The sequence below is a fragment of the Schistocerca cancellata genome, chromosome 10 (assembly GCF_023864275.1).
Source record: "Schistocerca cancellata isolate TAMUIC-IGC-003103 chromosome 10, iqSchCanc2.1, whole genome shotgun sequence".
NCBI lineage: Eukaryota > Metazoa > Arthropoda > Insecta > Orthoptera > Acrididae > Schistocerca > Schistocerca cancellata.
This window is the reverse complement of record NC_064635.1, coordinates 2742278-2758747: the sequence shown is the minus strand read 5'-3', so window position 1 is coordinate 2758747 and position 16470 is coordinate 2742278. Positions and strand designations below refer to the sequence as shown.

Genomic DNA, 16470 nt, shown 5'->3' with positions numbered 1-16470 from the left:
TTACCAACTGCGGCCCAGATCATAAGATATTGTAGTTTCAGAATAAGGTACCTGATGGCAAAGAAGATAGGGTCACCTTGGATTTTTCAAAGAAAAGAAGAGGTGAGAGGAAGGGTTTGTTTGTTTGTTTGTTTGTGTGTGTGTGTGTGTGTGTGTGTGTGTGTGTGTGTTTGAGTTTTTGTGGGTGGGGAGAGGGGGGGGGGGAGTGAGGGGCTGGGAGTGAGTGAGATGTGGGGCGGTTGGCAATCAAACTTTACAGACTAGTAAGCAACCAGTAGAACCACATGTATACAAACATCCAGTGACATATATAATGGAAACAGATCATAACATAATACAAGAAAAAGATGTAATGTGAAGGTAGAGGTGATAAAGAGGCTTTGCTAAACACAATAAATTTTTATAGACAGTTGCAATTGTTTCATCATATTGTTATTCTTTTTTTTGCAAGTATATGCAGCCTAACTTTCATATACTTATTTTGATAAACTTCAATTATAATTTCCTTGCTTCTAATAATTTTAATTTTTCTTGCACTTTGCAAAATTATAAAATATCTCAGTTCTCCAATAAATATTCTTGAAATATACAATCTGTTATTTAATAATAGTTAGGCAAACAACTGATGAATAACTAGATTTTTTACACTGAGCAAAGATAACTGTTGAGTGCTGTTAAGGAACAAGTTTACTCTACATGCAGAGAGTGAGGAAGTAAGCAGACTTACGGTGTCACATCCTCAAACCGGTTTAGCGTGAAGTTAACAGAAAACAAGTTTTTTGTTATTCTGAGTACCCAACAACACTAGTAAGTGAGCCAGTGCAAATAGAATAGGTATAGTGAGAACTCACCCCTGCCCCAACCGTCTGGACAGCTGATGTGGCGACATCAGCGACTGCCTGGCAGCATTTGTTCCGTACGGTGGCAGCAACATCCTGCAGGTCAAAGAAGATACACTTACAACAGCAAAACTGAGATGTGTGTATGTGTCAAAAGAAAGTTGACCTGAGAAAACTGTAAAATTATGAAGAGGCAGATTAGATGGCCACCACATAGTACTTTTAGGGAGCGAAATCCTAAATACCACCGATACACACTCAAGAAAGTACAGTACATCCGAGATACATGGTGTCTTCTCCATGAGCAACACACTGTGATTTTGCTGTTACCCTCTTGCCCGATCTTTCAATCACGTGAGGACTATAATTAGTTTTCACAGCTTCAGCTGTTGCTCGTTGCTTTGAAAGAATCATCATTATCATTTTGTAGCTCTCCAAGTTCATCGGGTAAAGTATGCCATGGTGTTCACAGTTGGAGCTTAGATCAGTTCCGATTCATTTAGGAGGACTCATGTAGTTTTTCATGAACGATTCTGGACATCAATGTTCCTGCAAACAGCCGTGTTCAGAAGCAGATAAAAAATGGCGGCCCAGTGGCAATGTCTTAAATCTAAATGTTCCTACACACCTACATCTGCACAGATACTCCATAAGCCACCCTACAGCACGTGGTGGAGAGTACCCTGTACAACTACTTGTCTTCTCCCCTCCTGTTCCACTCGCAAATAGAGTGAGTGAAAAACGACTGTCTATATGGCTCTGTATGAGCCCTAATTTCCCGTACCCCGTCTTTGTGGTCCTTACGCTCTATGTATGTTGGCGACAGTAGAATTGTTTGACAGTCATCTTCAAATGCCAGTTCTCTAAATTTTCTCAATAGTGTTTCACGGAAAGAACGTCGCCTTCCCTCCAGGGATTCCCATCCGAGTTCCTGAAGCATCTTTGTAACACGTGTTGTTCGAATCTACCGATAACTCCAGCAGCCTGCCTCTCAACTGCTTCAGTGTCTTCCTTCAATCAGACCTGGTACACATCCAAAACACTCGAGCAGTACTCAAGAATAAGTACCACTGTGTCCTATATGAGGCCTCATTTACAGGTGTTATAGGTGAACCATACTTTCATAAAATTCTCCCAATAAGCCGAAGCTGACCAATTCCCTCCCCTACCACAGTCCTCACATGCTCGTTCATCTCATATCACTCTGCAATGTTATGCCCAGATATTTAAAGAACCTGGCTGTGTCAGGAGGACACTAATAATACTGTATCTGAACATCACCATTTTTCCGAGGGTGGTTTGAAAAGTTCTTGGAATCACCATGAGAGGTCAGCACTAGTGCAACGCGTTGTTATATTCATTGGACTGCCTATAAACACAAGCCACATCAGTGCTCTTGAAAGAGAGCTGTGGCGGTGATGTAGCTCTGTTGTTCCCGCGTAGTGATTTGGGGGGGGGGGGGGGGAAACAAAAAAAAAAAAAAAAAAAAAAAAAAAAAAAAAAAAAAAAAAAAAAAAAAAAAAAAAAAATCGAGATTCGAGCAGTGATTAAGTACTTCATAAAGAAAGGTATGAAAGCAAAAGACATTCATGCCAATTTCCAGAATACACCGGGGGACTCTGCTCCTTCATATTTAACTGCTGCTAAGCGAACAAATGAATTTAAAATACCTCGGGAGAGCTTAGATGATGACTGGTGCAGTGGTTGGCCAAGATGGGTCACTGCTCCAGAAATCATTGCAAAAGTGCACAAAATTGTCATGGAGGATCGCCAATTGAAAGTGTGTGAGAAATTGCTCATGTTTGCCAAATGTCATCTGAAAGGGTATATCACACTTTACTGAAGAATTAGAAATGAAAAAATTATCTGCAAGATGGATTGCCGCGACTCTAGAAGCTGCATCAAAATCACACGAGAATGAACATATCGGAACAATGTTTGGCCCGTTTTAGAAGAAATAGGCAAGATGTTTTGCGCCAGTTTGTGACCACAGATGAAACTTGGATGCACTACTATACCCCAGAGACAAAACAACGGCCAAAGCAGTGGAAACATGCCGACTCTTTGCCACCGAAGAAAACAAAGACAATTATTTCGGCAGGAAAGGTCATGGCATCAGTGTTCTGGGGTGCGAAGGGGATTCTGTTTGTAGATTATCTCCACACTGGGCACACAATTACTGGAAAATACTATGCTAACCTCATAGACAAATTGCAACAAAAGATATGTGAAAAAAGGCCAGGTTTAGCAAGGAAGTAAGTCATTTTCCATCAAGACAATGCGCGCCCACACACGTGCCATCGCTATGGCAAAATCACAAACTAAGGTACGAATTGTTGCCACACCCACCTTATTCACCTGATATGACTCCATCAGACTTGCATCTCTTCCCAAAACTGAAAATTTTTCTTGGTGGACGAAGAGTCAACTTCAAATGAAGAACTGATAGCCAGAGTTGACAACTATGTTGCAGGCCTGGAGGAAACTCATTTTTGAGATAGGATCAAGGCACTGGAACGTCGATGGACTAAGCGTTTCAGTGATGTAAGTGCTTTTTTCTATTCCGTTCTGAGAACTCTTCAAATCACCCTCTTAACTTGCAACTCATCCACATTAACTTACATTTTTCCACATTTACAAGGCTAGCTGCCATTCATCACATTAGCTGGAAATTTTGTTTAAGTCGTCTTGTATCTTCCTACAGTCACTCAACTTCGACACCTTACCTATAGGCCAACAGTCCAGAAGCAGTTGCAAATATGTAGCAAAAAATTACTGCTACCCCAAAATATTTGTCGAGCAGGTTTCACAACAGGCTGATGTCACATACACATCTCAACTTTCTGACTTGAGACCTTACAACTGAAATCTTGCAGTGTTTCACACGTTTAGGTACTTCCTCTGGCTAGTACACAAAGGAGATTTAAGTACTGTGAATCATAGCTTGAAAAGACTGTGGGTGGAAAATCTGACACGACACTATATTTGATGAACACGCTCGGTTCTACCTTTCGGCCCGACGAATAGCCAGACTACTGGTCCACCGAAAACCTTCAAAACTGTGCATCGAATTCCTTTGCGTGATGAAGTAATTCGAGTTCAGTGTGTAGTTTCTGGCAATCAAATTATCTGCACAACAGTTTTCGAAACCACTGCCAACATGGAGAAATGGTACTCTCAGTTAAGAGATCTCGAAAAGCAGTACTGCTTTCTCTAGCAAAACAGAGCTACGTGCCACACGGCTCATCAATTGTTTTTTCGTATTTGTGAAGCCTGCGCAGAAGAACACACACTAAGCAAAGTTTTGTGTATGCTTGACATATCTTCTTGTGCTTTTTATCTAAGGGGACACTTAAAAGTAAAAGTGCTTGAAAACAAACCTAAAATGACAGACCAACTGAGGGAAAACATACCAGAATGGTGAACATATCAGTAATACAGTTCTGCATGAAGAGGGTTCAATTTTGATTTCAAGAACACAAAAATGCATAAAGGTGCTGTATGCCTATTTCCCCATGCTCCCACTTTCTACCAGTTGCTCTGATTGCACCACCAGTAAATCAAAGGCAGTGGCAGTGCAACATCTGAAATCACATGCGTACGTACTCCCAGAAGCAATTTTTACCCTGCAAAGAAGGGTGTACTGTTTTGTGTCTATCTGGCAGATTAAAGCTGTGTGCCAAACTGGGACTCGAACCCTGAGGTAACAGACAAGGTACTGGCGGAAGTTAATCTGTAGAGGCAGGTTGAGCCGCATGCCTGGATGGCTTGGTCAGAAGAGCCACTGCCCACAAAAGGGAAAGGATCTTAGTTTGGCTCCTGGTTCTGGCCCACTGTTTTAATCTGTCATGACATTTTCACACGTGTTTTTTTCCCCCCACCCAGTGGCCAGTGAACTTGGTAATGCTTCGCATTCACACATTCAAAATTTCTCCTCTCCCTCCATTTCCGCCCAACTCCTTCCAACTCAGCCCCCCCCCCCCATGCATCACCTCCTCCTCCTCGTCCTCTCTGCCCATCCCATCCTCCCGCTCTCTATGTCCAAAATACCTCTCATTTCCTCTCACCCTCTCTCTGACCTTAAGCCTCATTTCTTGTTGTTGCAAACAAAACTACAATTGGTAGCTGAATTCACTTAAAAAGAATGGGAGCTGTGAGCACCTGCTACTGCCCCACCATACAGCATGTTTGGATCCTCACACCCAATACTATTTTCTCTGGAACAAATCCACATATTCTGTCACGCTCGTGGCTTAAGCCTCCATTAACAAATGCCCCCTCCATCCCCCTCAATTGGTAAAATTTCACTATTTATTCCATTATTTACAACATCTTATTAGTTTTGTATCATAATATTTTCCCTATTTTTAGTTTTCCCATCTCCTTATCTGCTTTCCTTCTAATTCTTATTTGCACTATTCATTCCACTTCTCAATCCCTTTCCTTTCACTCACTTTAGTTGCAAAGTGCTCAACTCTGACTTCCCAATCTTCCTGACGATGTGGGGGCATCTACGTCTCCACTCATCCTAACAACAAATGGATCCCCCTCAAACTGGGATCTAAACGACTCCTCACTCCTTTCCAATTTTCCCTGATCCGTCCTCCTTTCCTCGGTGACAGAGGAACAGACAGTTTTAAAATCAAGCTAAGTTTGTCAGAACTATTTGGAAGTATGCCTCCTGAAGATGTGCACGTCTTACCCTATGCGACTGATGAGAACAACGAAATATACCGAAAACCAGACGTCGGGGTCCTCACCTCGGCCTGCACGCCCTGGGTGCAGAGCTCAGGGGCCGTCTGGCAGCACTCGTTCTCCACAGTGCCACGCACACACTGGGTACCCACACTCGTCATGGGCCGGATGTCCGTCTGCACGGACGTCTCGGGCATCTGTCGTGACTCCGTGGCACCGGTGGCAGGTGCCGGCTTCACTATTTGGCGAATGAGAGTATCGCAGATGAACAAGTTACTCCTCGTATCCTGTGAAACAGAATTCGGATCACACATTATTCAATAAAAATAACAATAATTAGTGTTATAAATTATAGAGTGCAGCAATCAGTCATCCTTTTTAGATTTTATTATGCAAATCCAGATTTCGGTTAGTAGCTAGCCGTTCTGAATGTGCTATTTTTATTGTCAATGCATGCAAGTCCCTGTTGTTCTTTCAAAGAACTGTGACTGACGCCCAAACAACAGCATCGAGAATAAAAAATAGCACATTGAGAATGGCTAACTACTAGCTGAAATCTGGATTTGCGTAATAAAATCTAAAAAGGACGACTGATTGCTGCACTCTATAATTTATGTCACATACAGTCACTGAGTGCATCCACTTTCCGAATGGAAGGTTAATCTGATGAATAATTAGTGTGTGAGAGACACCGGGGGAGGGGATTACAGACGGCTATCGATATAACAAAAACACATCGACAGCCGTGTTTGATACTGCACAGATTCTACGATACTGAGGAATAAGCTTGAAATCTTACCAGCTGTAGGATCTTCACTTGCTCTGTTACGACTCCGAGAGGAAACAAGTGCTAACTGTTTTGGTTTTGTTATTTTGTTTTAAACTGCAATTACATAGTAAATTCCAAAATTAATGCACAGATCATGTTTCCCAAACCTTTATTACTCAGAAAACTCACTGTGTTTTGCTAATAACTGCTGGTGAATTTTCAAGTTACTGAAGAGACGGATATTTAAAATTTTAACAGCATCATGTGCGTCAAAAATTTTGACTGCTCTACAAATGTTTTGCTATATCAATGATCTATACTGCTTTTAGGTACAAAGTTTCCTGGTCACAGAAACAGATTTGATTTTACTTAATACACAATAATTTGAAAGTTGTTATAGTTTTAAAATTTCATAGTTTCTATAAAAACTTAAAACTAAATTATGCTAAAATTATCTTATCTGTTTACTTATATTTACACATGAATATGGATTATTAAGAGGTAGAAGGAGATGTGTGTTGTTATAATACAATATGTTTGTGTCTAAAATGTTTGCATATATTGTGTGGAACAAGCTTGTTCAAATAATTTTTGAATGACTGGTATAATTCTGCTTCAACTTGGACTGTACACAGCACCACAAAACAAGGTTGGAGTGTGACAATAGTACTACTCAAAGACAGGCAACTGTTCAGTTGACGTGAATTTTTGACACAGTATTGTCAGGAGTCTAACTGATACCAACACATGGTGTTCTGGGCTTTACTACTTGCACATATGATAATTCCTTTATTTTCTGACAGACGTCAATATTACCAACAAAATCTTAAGGATCTTCAGGTATCATGCTGTTTAATTGAGGGTATGATATTGGTCAACTGGACCACCTTCAACTTACTACATGATTTTTATTAATTAGTAAACAGTTAAGTCTCACACAAGTCCAACCCCTTGTCCAAGTCGTGGGAAATGGGCAACGGCATGAAGCAGGGGATTGCCTTTAAGTGAAGAGAATAAGTGATAGGATGATGAAGATAAAATATCACTCAAGGAGACGACCATAGAGGCAAAACAAGCATATGCACTGTAGGTGGGCTGCACTTCTGAGGAGAAGCAAGAGTTTGAGGAGGAAATGGAGAAGCAACTGGGAAGGAAGAACGTGATAGTAATGGGGGATTTAAATGTGCATGTTGGGAGAGAAAGACAAGGCTGCGAAAGTGTGCTTGGATCAGAGGGTTGGGGCTGCCGAAATGCGGAAGGTGAAAGACTATCGGGGTTCTGTCAAAGGAAAGGCTTGCTGGTTGGGAACTCTTGGTTCAGGAAACGAGAGAGCTAAAAGATTAACTGGTACAGTTAGGACTTAAAGAGAAAGTCGATAGTTGACTACTTACTGTACAATAGTGAGATGAATAGGAACATCTCTGACATTACAGTAATACCATCAGAGGCCTTGGATAGCGACCGCTGTTTGCCAGTAATGAACCTGAGAGAGATTAAGGATAATAAAGGGACAGAAAACCAGGAAAGATGTACAAGGGTAGGGAAGTTGACGGAGGAAGAAAGCAGGCCACAGTACCTACAAGTACCCAAAGGATGAACCAAAAACAGCAGAAGAGGAATGGGGTAGATTCAAGGGAACATTAGGAAGTGTGGTGGAAGCAATATCTGGCGCAATAATAAAACAAAGGATATAGTACAGAAGAAGAATAGAGCCTTTAAGGTATGATTCCAGAATAGAACGGTAGAGACAATAGAAGAGTATCAAGCAAGAAGGAAAGAAGCAAAAAGAGTGGTGGCAGAGGAGAGAAGGAAGTGGATGGAATAGTGGACCAGAATGATGGAGGAGGATAATAAAGGTTCAAAAAAAGGGATGATTAAGTCAGTCCCACCTGATGCAGATCCCACACCGCACAGCAATACTCCAGAACAGGGCGCACAAGTGTGGAGTAAGCAGTCCCTTTAGTGCAACTGTTGCACCTTCAAGTGTTCTTCCAATGTATAGCAGTCTTTGGTTTGCTCTACCCATAATACTATCTATGTGATTGTTCCAATTCAGGTTATTTGTAATTGTAATCCCTGAGTATTTAGTTGAATTTACAGCCTTCAGATCTGTGTGACTTATCGCGTAATCCAAATTTAGCTGATTTCTTTTTGTACTCATGTGAATAACTTCACACTTTTCCTTATTCAGGGTCAATTGTCTCTTATCGCACCATGCAGATATCTGCAAAAAACTGAAGACAGCTACTCAGATTGTCTCCTATGTCGTTAATATAGATCAGGAACAACAGAGGGCCTATAACACTTCCTTGGGGAACACCAGATATTACTTCTGTTTTACTCGATGACTTTCCATCTATTATTATGAGCTGTGACCTTTCTGACACGAAATCACGAATCCAGTCGCACAACTGAGGCATTACTCCATAGGCACGCAGTTTGATTAGAAGACGCTTGTGAGGAACGGTGTCAAAAGCCTTCTGGAAATCTAAAAATATAGAATCAATTTGACATCCCCTGTCGACAGCACTTATTACGTCATGAGTATAAAGAGCTAGTTGTGTTTCACAAGAATGATATTTTCTGAAACCATGCTATGTGTCAATAAATTGTTTTCTTCAAGGTACTTTATAATGTTCGAAAACAGTATATGTTTCAAAACACTACTGCAAATAGATGTTAGTGATATAGGCCTGTAATTCAGCAGATTACTCCTTCTTCCCTTTTTGGGTATTGGTGTGACTTGAGCAATTTTCCAGTCTTTAGGTACGGATCTTTCTGTGAGCGAGTGGCTGTATATAATTGCTAAATATGGAGCTATTTTATCAGCATACTTTGAGAGGAACCGGACTTGTATACAATCTGGACTGGAGGCTTTGCCTTTATTAAGTGATTTAAGCTGCTTCATTACACCGAGGATATCTACTTCTATGTTTCTCATCTTGGCAGTTGTTCTTGATTGGAATTCAGGAATATTTACTTCATCTTCTTTGGTGAAGGAGTTTTGGAAAACCATGTTTAATAACTCTGCTTTAGTGGCATTGTCATTAGTGACTTCACAGTTATTATCGCACAATGAAGATATTGATTGCGTCTTACCACTGGTGTGCTTTATGTATGACCAGAATCTCTTTGGGTTTCCTGCCAGATTTCGAGACAGAATCTCGTTGTGGAAATTATTAAAAGCATCTTGCATTGAAGTATGCGCCATATTTCGAACTTCTGAAAAACTTTGCCAATCTTGGGGATTTTGCGTTCTTTTAAATTTGGCATGCTTCTTTCGTTGCTTCTGCAACAACGATCTGACCCATTTTGTGTACTATGGGGGATCAGTACCCATCACTTATTAATTTATGTGGTATATATCTCTCAACTGCTCTCGATACTAGCTCTTTAAAAACGTTCCACAACGTTTCTACACTTACCTCATCAGATCGGAAGGAGTGAAGACTGTCTCTTAAAAAGGCGTTATGAGCATTTTTATCAGCTTTTTTCAATAGATATACTTTGCGTTTCTTTTTTATGGTTGTAGGTGTTATGGTGTTCAGCCTAGCAGCAACTGTCTTGTGGTCGCTAATCCCCGTTTTCCTCACAATACACACTATTTGTCCAGGATTATTTGTTGCTAAAAGGTCAAGTATGCTTTCACAACCATTTACGCTTCGAGTGGGCTCATGAACTAATTGTTCAAAATAATTTTCTGAGAAAGCATTCAGTACAATTTTTGAATGACGTTTTATGCCTGCTGTCTGCTTTAAATGTATAATTTTTCCAGCATATCGAGGGTAGATTAAAGTCATTACTTATTTGAAATGAGACTCAAGTTTTCTTTGAACTGTTCAGCAACTATATCTTCTGAGTCCGAGGGATCAGTAAAACGATCCAATCAATAGTTTAGTTCGATTGTCAAGTATAACCTCTACCCATACTATTTCACACGAAGTATCTAATTCAATTTTGATACAAGGCAAACTACTTCCGACAGCAATAAATACTCCACCACCATCTGTATTTAATCTATTTTTTCTGAACACTGTTAAATTGCTTGAAAAAAATTCAGCTGAACTTATTTCCGGCTTTAGCCAGCTTTCTGTACCTACAACTATTTGAGATCCAGTGCTTTCTATTAGGGCTTGAGCCTACACAGTCATAGAACCGCCTGAGCCTCTGTTTCAGACCCTCCACTTGGCTCTGCACCAAAGGACCACAGTCGGTTCTATTGATGATGCTGCAGATGGTGAGCTCTGCCTTAATCTCGGAAGCAAGACTGGCAGTCTTTTAACATTTCCGCTAGCCCCCGAAACCAGACAGAATCTAATCCGATCCAAAGCGACACACGTCATTGGTACCGACATGAGCCACCATCTGCAGTTGGCTGCACCCTGTACTCTTCATGGCATCTGGAAGCACTCTTTCGACATCCGGAATGACCCCCCCCCCCCCCCAGAATGCACATGGAGTGCACACTGGCTTCCTTTCCCTCCTTGGCAGTCATGGCTTCCTTCCCCTCCTTGGCAGCCATATTCCTAAGTGGTCCAATTACGCACCTAACGATGGAGCTCCCAACTACCAGCACTCCACCCTCTGTGAATGCCCAGATCTCGCGGGCCGAGAAGCTTCCTCTGGAACACGGTGGACGGCTCCATCCGGCTCAGAGACATCGTCAGCCACAGATAACACCCGAAACCTGTTCGTCAAACGAACTGGGGAGGCCCTACAATTGGCCCCTCGGAAAGTTTTTCGATGCCTTCCAGACTTTGGAATGATCTCCCACTCGGCCACGGGTGAGGGGTCAACCTCAGTGCAGGCAGTACCCGGAGTGGTCACAGCAGTGCACTGATCAGAGGTCACGTGGGACGTGCTCGACGTCCCTTGCATTCCCGCGTTCGATCCCCCACAGTGACGCCCTCTGGCAGCAGCCTCAAGCTGTGTGACGGAAGCCAAAGCAGCCTGGGTCTGTGAGCGAAGGGTTACCAACTCAGCTCGCATCTGTACACAACAATCACAGTTACTATCTTTTATGCAGTCACTCCTGTTTGAAGCTCGTAAAAATATGCAACAAGCGAATGGTGTACTCGCCTTATTAGTAGCAGTAACAAGCGGTGCGCTCTCACTGACGGTCTAACCGACACCGAGCTGTTCTAACCAACCAAACAGAAACCTGTACGATACAAAAGGAGAAGACTGGACCAAGGTGAAGACGGAGAGAGAGTGGCAAGACAGCAGAAGAAAGGAGACTGGACCCAGGTGAAGACGAAGAGAGAGTGGCAAGGCAGAAGACGATGAAGAGGCTTACGTTCCAAACAGACCCAGTCAGTAGCTGGAAACTGTCCAAGATGATGATGATGATGATGATGATCATGAACACAGGTAAGTAACTCATCGAGTGTTTTCCAAGAAGTTATTTACAGCTAGTATTTCATCTATGTTAACCAGACTCTGAAAAATTCTGGATATACTCTACGTTACAATCTGCTGCCCAGTGTCGGGGAAAAACCGAAGAAAAATTATCAAATGCTCAAATGCTATACCAAAGCTTTACAACCACTGCTCACCGAATGCTGCCAGGTGGCACTGCGGGCACGCGACTCAGTAAGGGGGCATATTAAAAGAGCACAGACTAACAGGCAATCATCCTAGTGACGATAAGGACCACCGATTTTGTAAAAGGGCAGTTTGTTAAGGACCGGTATCCGGGAATGATGATCTCGGAGACAAAGCCAGTCGGCTGTTTGTCTGCTACTATCATAAGTACCTACAGAAAGTGGTCAGAGCATACAATTCGGCACAATTGTCGAACGCGGGCTCCACGGCAGACGAACCCTACACGTTCCCATTTTGATCCGACGACACCATTAATTACGGCCGCAGCAGGTGCCGCACAATCGAGACCGAACTGTGGATCGATGGAGACTCGTCATCTGGTCAGACAAATTGTAGCTCTCGTTACACAGAGCTGACGACTGTCTCCGGATATGCCACCATCCAGGTGAAGTGCTGCTCGAAATATGTACCGAGTTACAATGTAGGCCAGTCGGGACAATACTGTGCTGAGGAGAAGGGAGGGTGAGCATTCACCTGGGCTTCGAAGAGATTTGTGGTAGTAACCGAAGGCACCACGAAGCTGAGGCCGCACTAACATTACTGCCGAGCAGCCGCATCCCTTCACGCTTGACGGCTCCCCTGGCAGTGACGGCACCTTCCGGAAGGCCGACGGTGTGTGCCACGAGACCAGACACTCGCTACAGAGGTTCGAGGAGCAAAATGGTGAACTCACGCCGTGATGTCTTGGCCACCAAATTTGTCTAATGTGACCCTGACAGAACACATCTGGGTCCAGCTTTGCGTGCACAAACCACCGTACTGTTATTTACAGGCATTGCGTAACATGAGTAGATATCTGGTGCCGCCTACCAAAGACTTGTAAAGTCTGTTCCATGTACAACTGCTGCTATATGACCGACATCTTATCAAGTAGGAGGTCACAATGGGAGAGCACTTGAAATCTGAAATGTATAATGAATGCTGAAGAGGAAATGTAATTTTACAAACATTTTACCACAAAGGCTCGATGTGTTTAAAGATTGAAGAAACCGACAGGTAGCCTGTCACCGTACATTTCTGCAGCACATAAAGATGAGTAAGAGAGATCCTGAAGTTTTTTTACTTCTGGTAAAGGGTATCAATTTTAAGTCAGTACCATATAACCGAATAGCATTCTTCACGTAAGACACAGTCTCACTGAGCAATATATCTAAAAATTTGTATGTTATTGATATCTGCATGTGCAGTACAGAAATTTCAGTTGTAGTAAGTGTCACACTAAAAAAATTTGAAGCTCTGAGATTTGATCCCACTTCTGTCCAAATATTTTTCTGTCATTCAACCTTTCATTTGTCTCTAGCAACGAGTCACATATGTGGAAAATGCCAATTCGTACCGAGGTTCGGTGTCCAGTTGAAATATACGATGCCGTGTAACTGGTCGGTTAAATCGGTTCGAAGGTTGGAGGATGGCAACAACGTGTACTGCCTCCTCCAGTACAATAATTTAGTAACCCTAACTTGATCTGGATGTACCTGGTGGTGCAATAGAGTATTATTACTAGTATTTTTGAATCACCCAGGGACGAGCAGGTTGCAGCGAGACGGAAATATTTTAAGCTTGGCAAGCCCTCGATGCTATTCTGGATGGGCACACTTGCCACATCTGGGTTTCACACTGCCCCATCCCTCCCACTGTCTTCGACAACATGGAACACCTTACTCTACACACAAAAGCATGCTTCAAAAACAAAGAGGCACCAGTCTCGTGACCGACCGAAGTCGAGTCAAAACAGCTGCACCACTGTGTAACGTGCATGACATCCTCGTGCGAAGGTCACCTTAGTGGGGATATGAAATTTCTGCGTTGGCACCTGTCTACAAATTTCAGGTTATGTGATTCACAGTCTATTACGATTCGAGAAATTGGTTGCTTTATATGTTGATCGTGTTCTGATACCACTTTTGTTGCGTTATGTCTATTAATATTTATAGCTATTCATTTCGTTGTTTGCTACTCCAGATCTCTTAGGATTGGTTACTGTCCAATTTTCTTCACCAATTAGCTAGTCACATGTGCTGTAGATGAATCCCCTTATTTCTTTTGAAATGATGTGGAATGAGTCTTCCTACAGGCTATACAAGATCTGTTCAAAAAAATTCCGGAACTTTGTCCACAAAATTTTTCTACGCTTACCTTTTACTTATCGTGCATGGTCTCCTTCAAAGTACTCTCCTCCACAAATGATACACCACTCCCAACGCAATTTCCACTTCTGGAAGCAGTCTCAGCACACCCCTAACTGCACGCTGTCTGCAAATTTTCTTTTATCTTATCTACTGTTGCAAATCTTTGTCCTTTCAATGGGGTTTTCCACTTTGGAAATAAAAAAAAAAAAAAAAAAAAAAAAAAAAAAATCCCGCAGGGGCCAGGTCTGAAGGGTATGGAGGGTGAGGCAGCACAGTGTTTTGTTTTTGAATTCATGATGAACTAATCCTTCATACTCAAAGAAAACTATCAGCATGGCTTTGATATTTGATCTGACCTGACAAACTGTTTTGTCTTGGGTAACCTTTCCTGACCCATTGTGAAAATTGAACCTCGGTCTCAACATCATAACTGACGACTCATGACTCACCGTCAGTTATGATTCTCTTAAGGAACATCTTGTTCTGATCTGCGCAATCCATAAGCTCTCAACGCAGTGCAATGAGAATGTCTTTCTGGTCTCGAGCCGTGGGACAATCTTGGCAGCAACGCAATGCATTCCAAGTTACTGAGTCAGAATTTCATGACATGATCAAACTGGAATGTTACAGTCTTTTTCAATCTCTTGTACATTTAAGTCTTTGATTGACACGTACAATTTCGTTTACAGTCCTGAAATGAGGGTCGTTGGTAGACATCGAAAGGCGGAGGGTCGTCTTTAACTTCTGTGCGGCCATTTTTAAAGCATGTGAACCATTCGTAATACCCAGTACAGCTTAAGCATTCGTTACCTTAAGATTCCTGCATCATTTGGTGTGTCTCAGTAAGGTTTACTTGAGTTCCACACAAAATTTAATGAATTCGCATTGCTCCTCTGACTCTGTCATCTCGAAATTTACAAACTGTGTGACACAATGTTCTACTCAATAATGCACTGAACGACGACTAACAAACACACAACCACGAAACTTCCAGCAGTTACACATTAAACACAGGCGTGTGCAGGGGTGTCTTTTACAGGTTACTAAATAGCTCACAGGCTTCAATTTAACACTGAACATTATTACTACTACTCATGTAACCAGTGATGTGCATGTTTTTCATTAAATTTTTGCCTTTGGAATAGGTGGTGGTTTACAGATGAATTGATTTCAGGCTAGATTCAACATTTTCTTTGCTACCTGTAAAGAAATTTTTTGTTTCTAAGAAAATGACTGTAGGATTTTTATGGCTGCATAATGAGCTCCTTTCTGGGCCACTGACAGCTCGATAATGAGTAATAATTGTAATTTTTTCTTCTAATATTAGGCTGTGACTACTATTCTTTGCGGATTGCAATGGATCATTCTTGATGATCCTTTAGTGAATATACGTATAACGTTCAAACAGATAAAAGCTAAGACCTTGAAGATGTGCCTAGATGATATCTATAGCCAAATGTTACACATTATTTCTGACTGCTCGCTTTGGTGCGACAAACTCTGAGTTACTCCAGAAAATTATGGTGCAAGACATTAATAAGTGGAAATAAGCTATATATGTCATTATGTCCATTTATTTATTTCCAAACATAGCAGTTGTCCTAAAGAGTAAATATTGATGAACTTAGTTATTGGAGAAGCCCAGAATTACGTTTCTTTCATCAATGTGTACATTCATCATCATCATCATCATCATCATCATCATCTTGTACAGCAGACTAAGATTAACTACTGCATTAATAAATGAGTTCCCCTGTACAACACTGGGAGTTCCATCAAACAAAGATGCTATGTTCCAGAAAATAGGTAGGTATCTATATTAGTTCATGTGGACATGTACCAGTCTTAATTAGTGCAAAAGACACAGTTCAAGAAAAAGGGAAATTTGCAATGAGTGTAGCTTTTGGTGAGACTGCCTACTAACCTGTAGAGTCTTCCAGACAGTTTGTATCTGCTGCTGCAAAGCCCGATCGCCTGTCATCTTGTTGCCAACCGCTGCCCCAGACATCATGTCACCATTTCCGCCTGTCAGCTGCCCCTGCAGTGATGAAAATTGAACTTTCTTATGCAAATCCATGTAACATAAATGTGGCTTACAGCTACCTGTAATTACGGAAGCACATTTTATCAGACAATAGCTTGCAGAAACACAGGCCTCTTCTTCTTAGCAGAATGGAGAAATTAGTTGGAGAAGGTGTGGGCTAATGCCTGTATCAGTGGTGTCCGTTTTGGACATTTCATATGGTGTGCTGGAACATTCTGAAAGGAAACAAAGGATGTTAATAGGAAAGAGATGTGTATTAAGTTATGAAGCATCATCCAACTGGGAACTAATTACATGTGGTGGCCCCAAAGATTCTATCTTAGGGTCCTTACTTTTCCTTGTGTATATAAATGATCTTGTATCAGTAACATTACCAGATGCCCAGTTTCC

General features: G+C 41.8%; 1 protein-coding gene across 3 annotated transcripts in view; it reads right to left on the bottom strand.

The window, feature by feature from the left end:
- Nucleotides 1-16470, bottom strand: part of LOC126106790 (uncharacterized) — a 467803-nt gene that overhangs the window by 446130 nt on the left and 5203 nt on the right. For all 3 annotated transcript variants that reach the window (XM_049913178.1, XM_049913177.1, XM_049913176.1), the window contains exons 2-4: nt 15961-16074; nt 5600-5821; nt 852-935 (exon numbers count right to left, since the gene is read on the bottom strand). In XM_049913178.1, the coding sequence (XP_049769135.1) occupies nt 852-935; nt 5600-5821; nt 15961-16047 (393 nt within the window). In that variant the 5' untranslated portion in view covers nt 16048-16074. The remainder of the gene's footprint in view (nt 1-851; nt 936-5599; nt 5822-15960; nt 16075-16470) is intronic.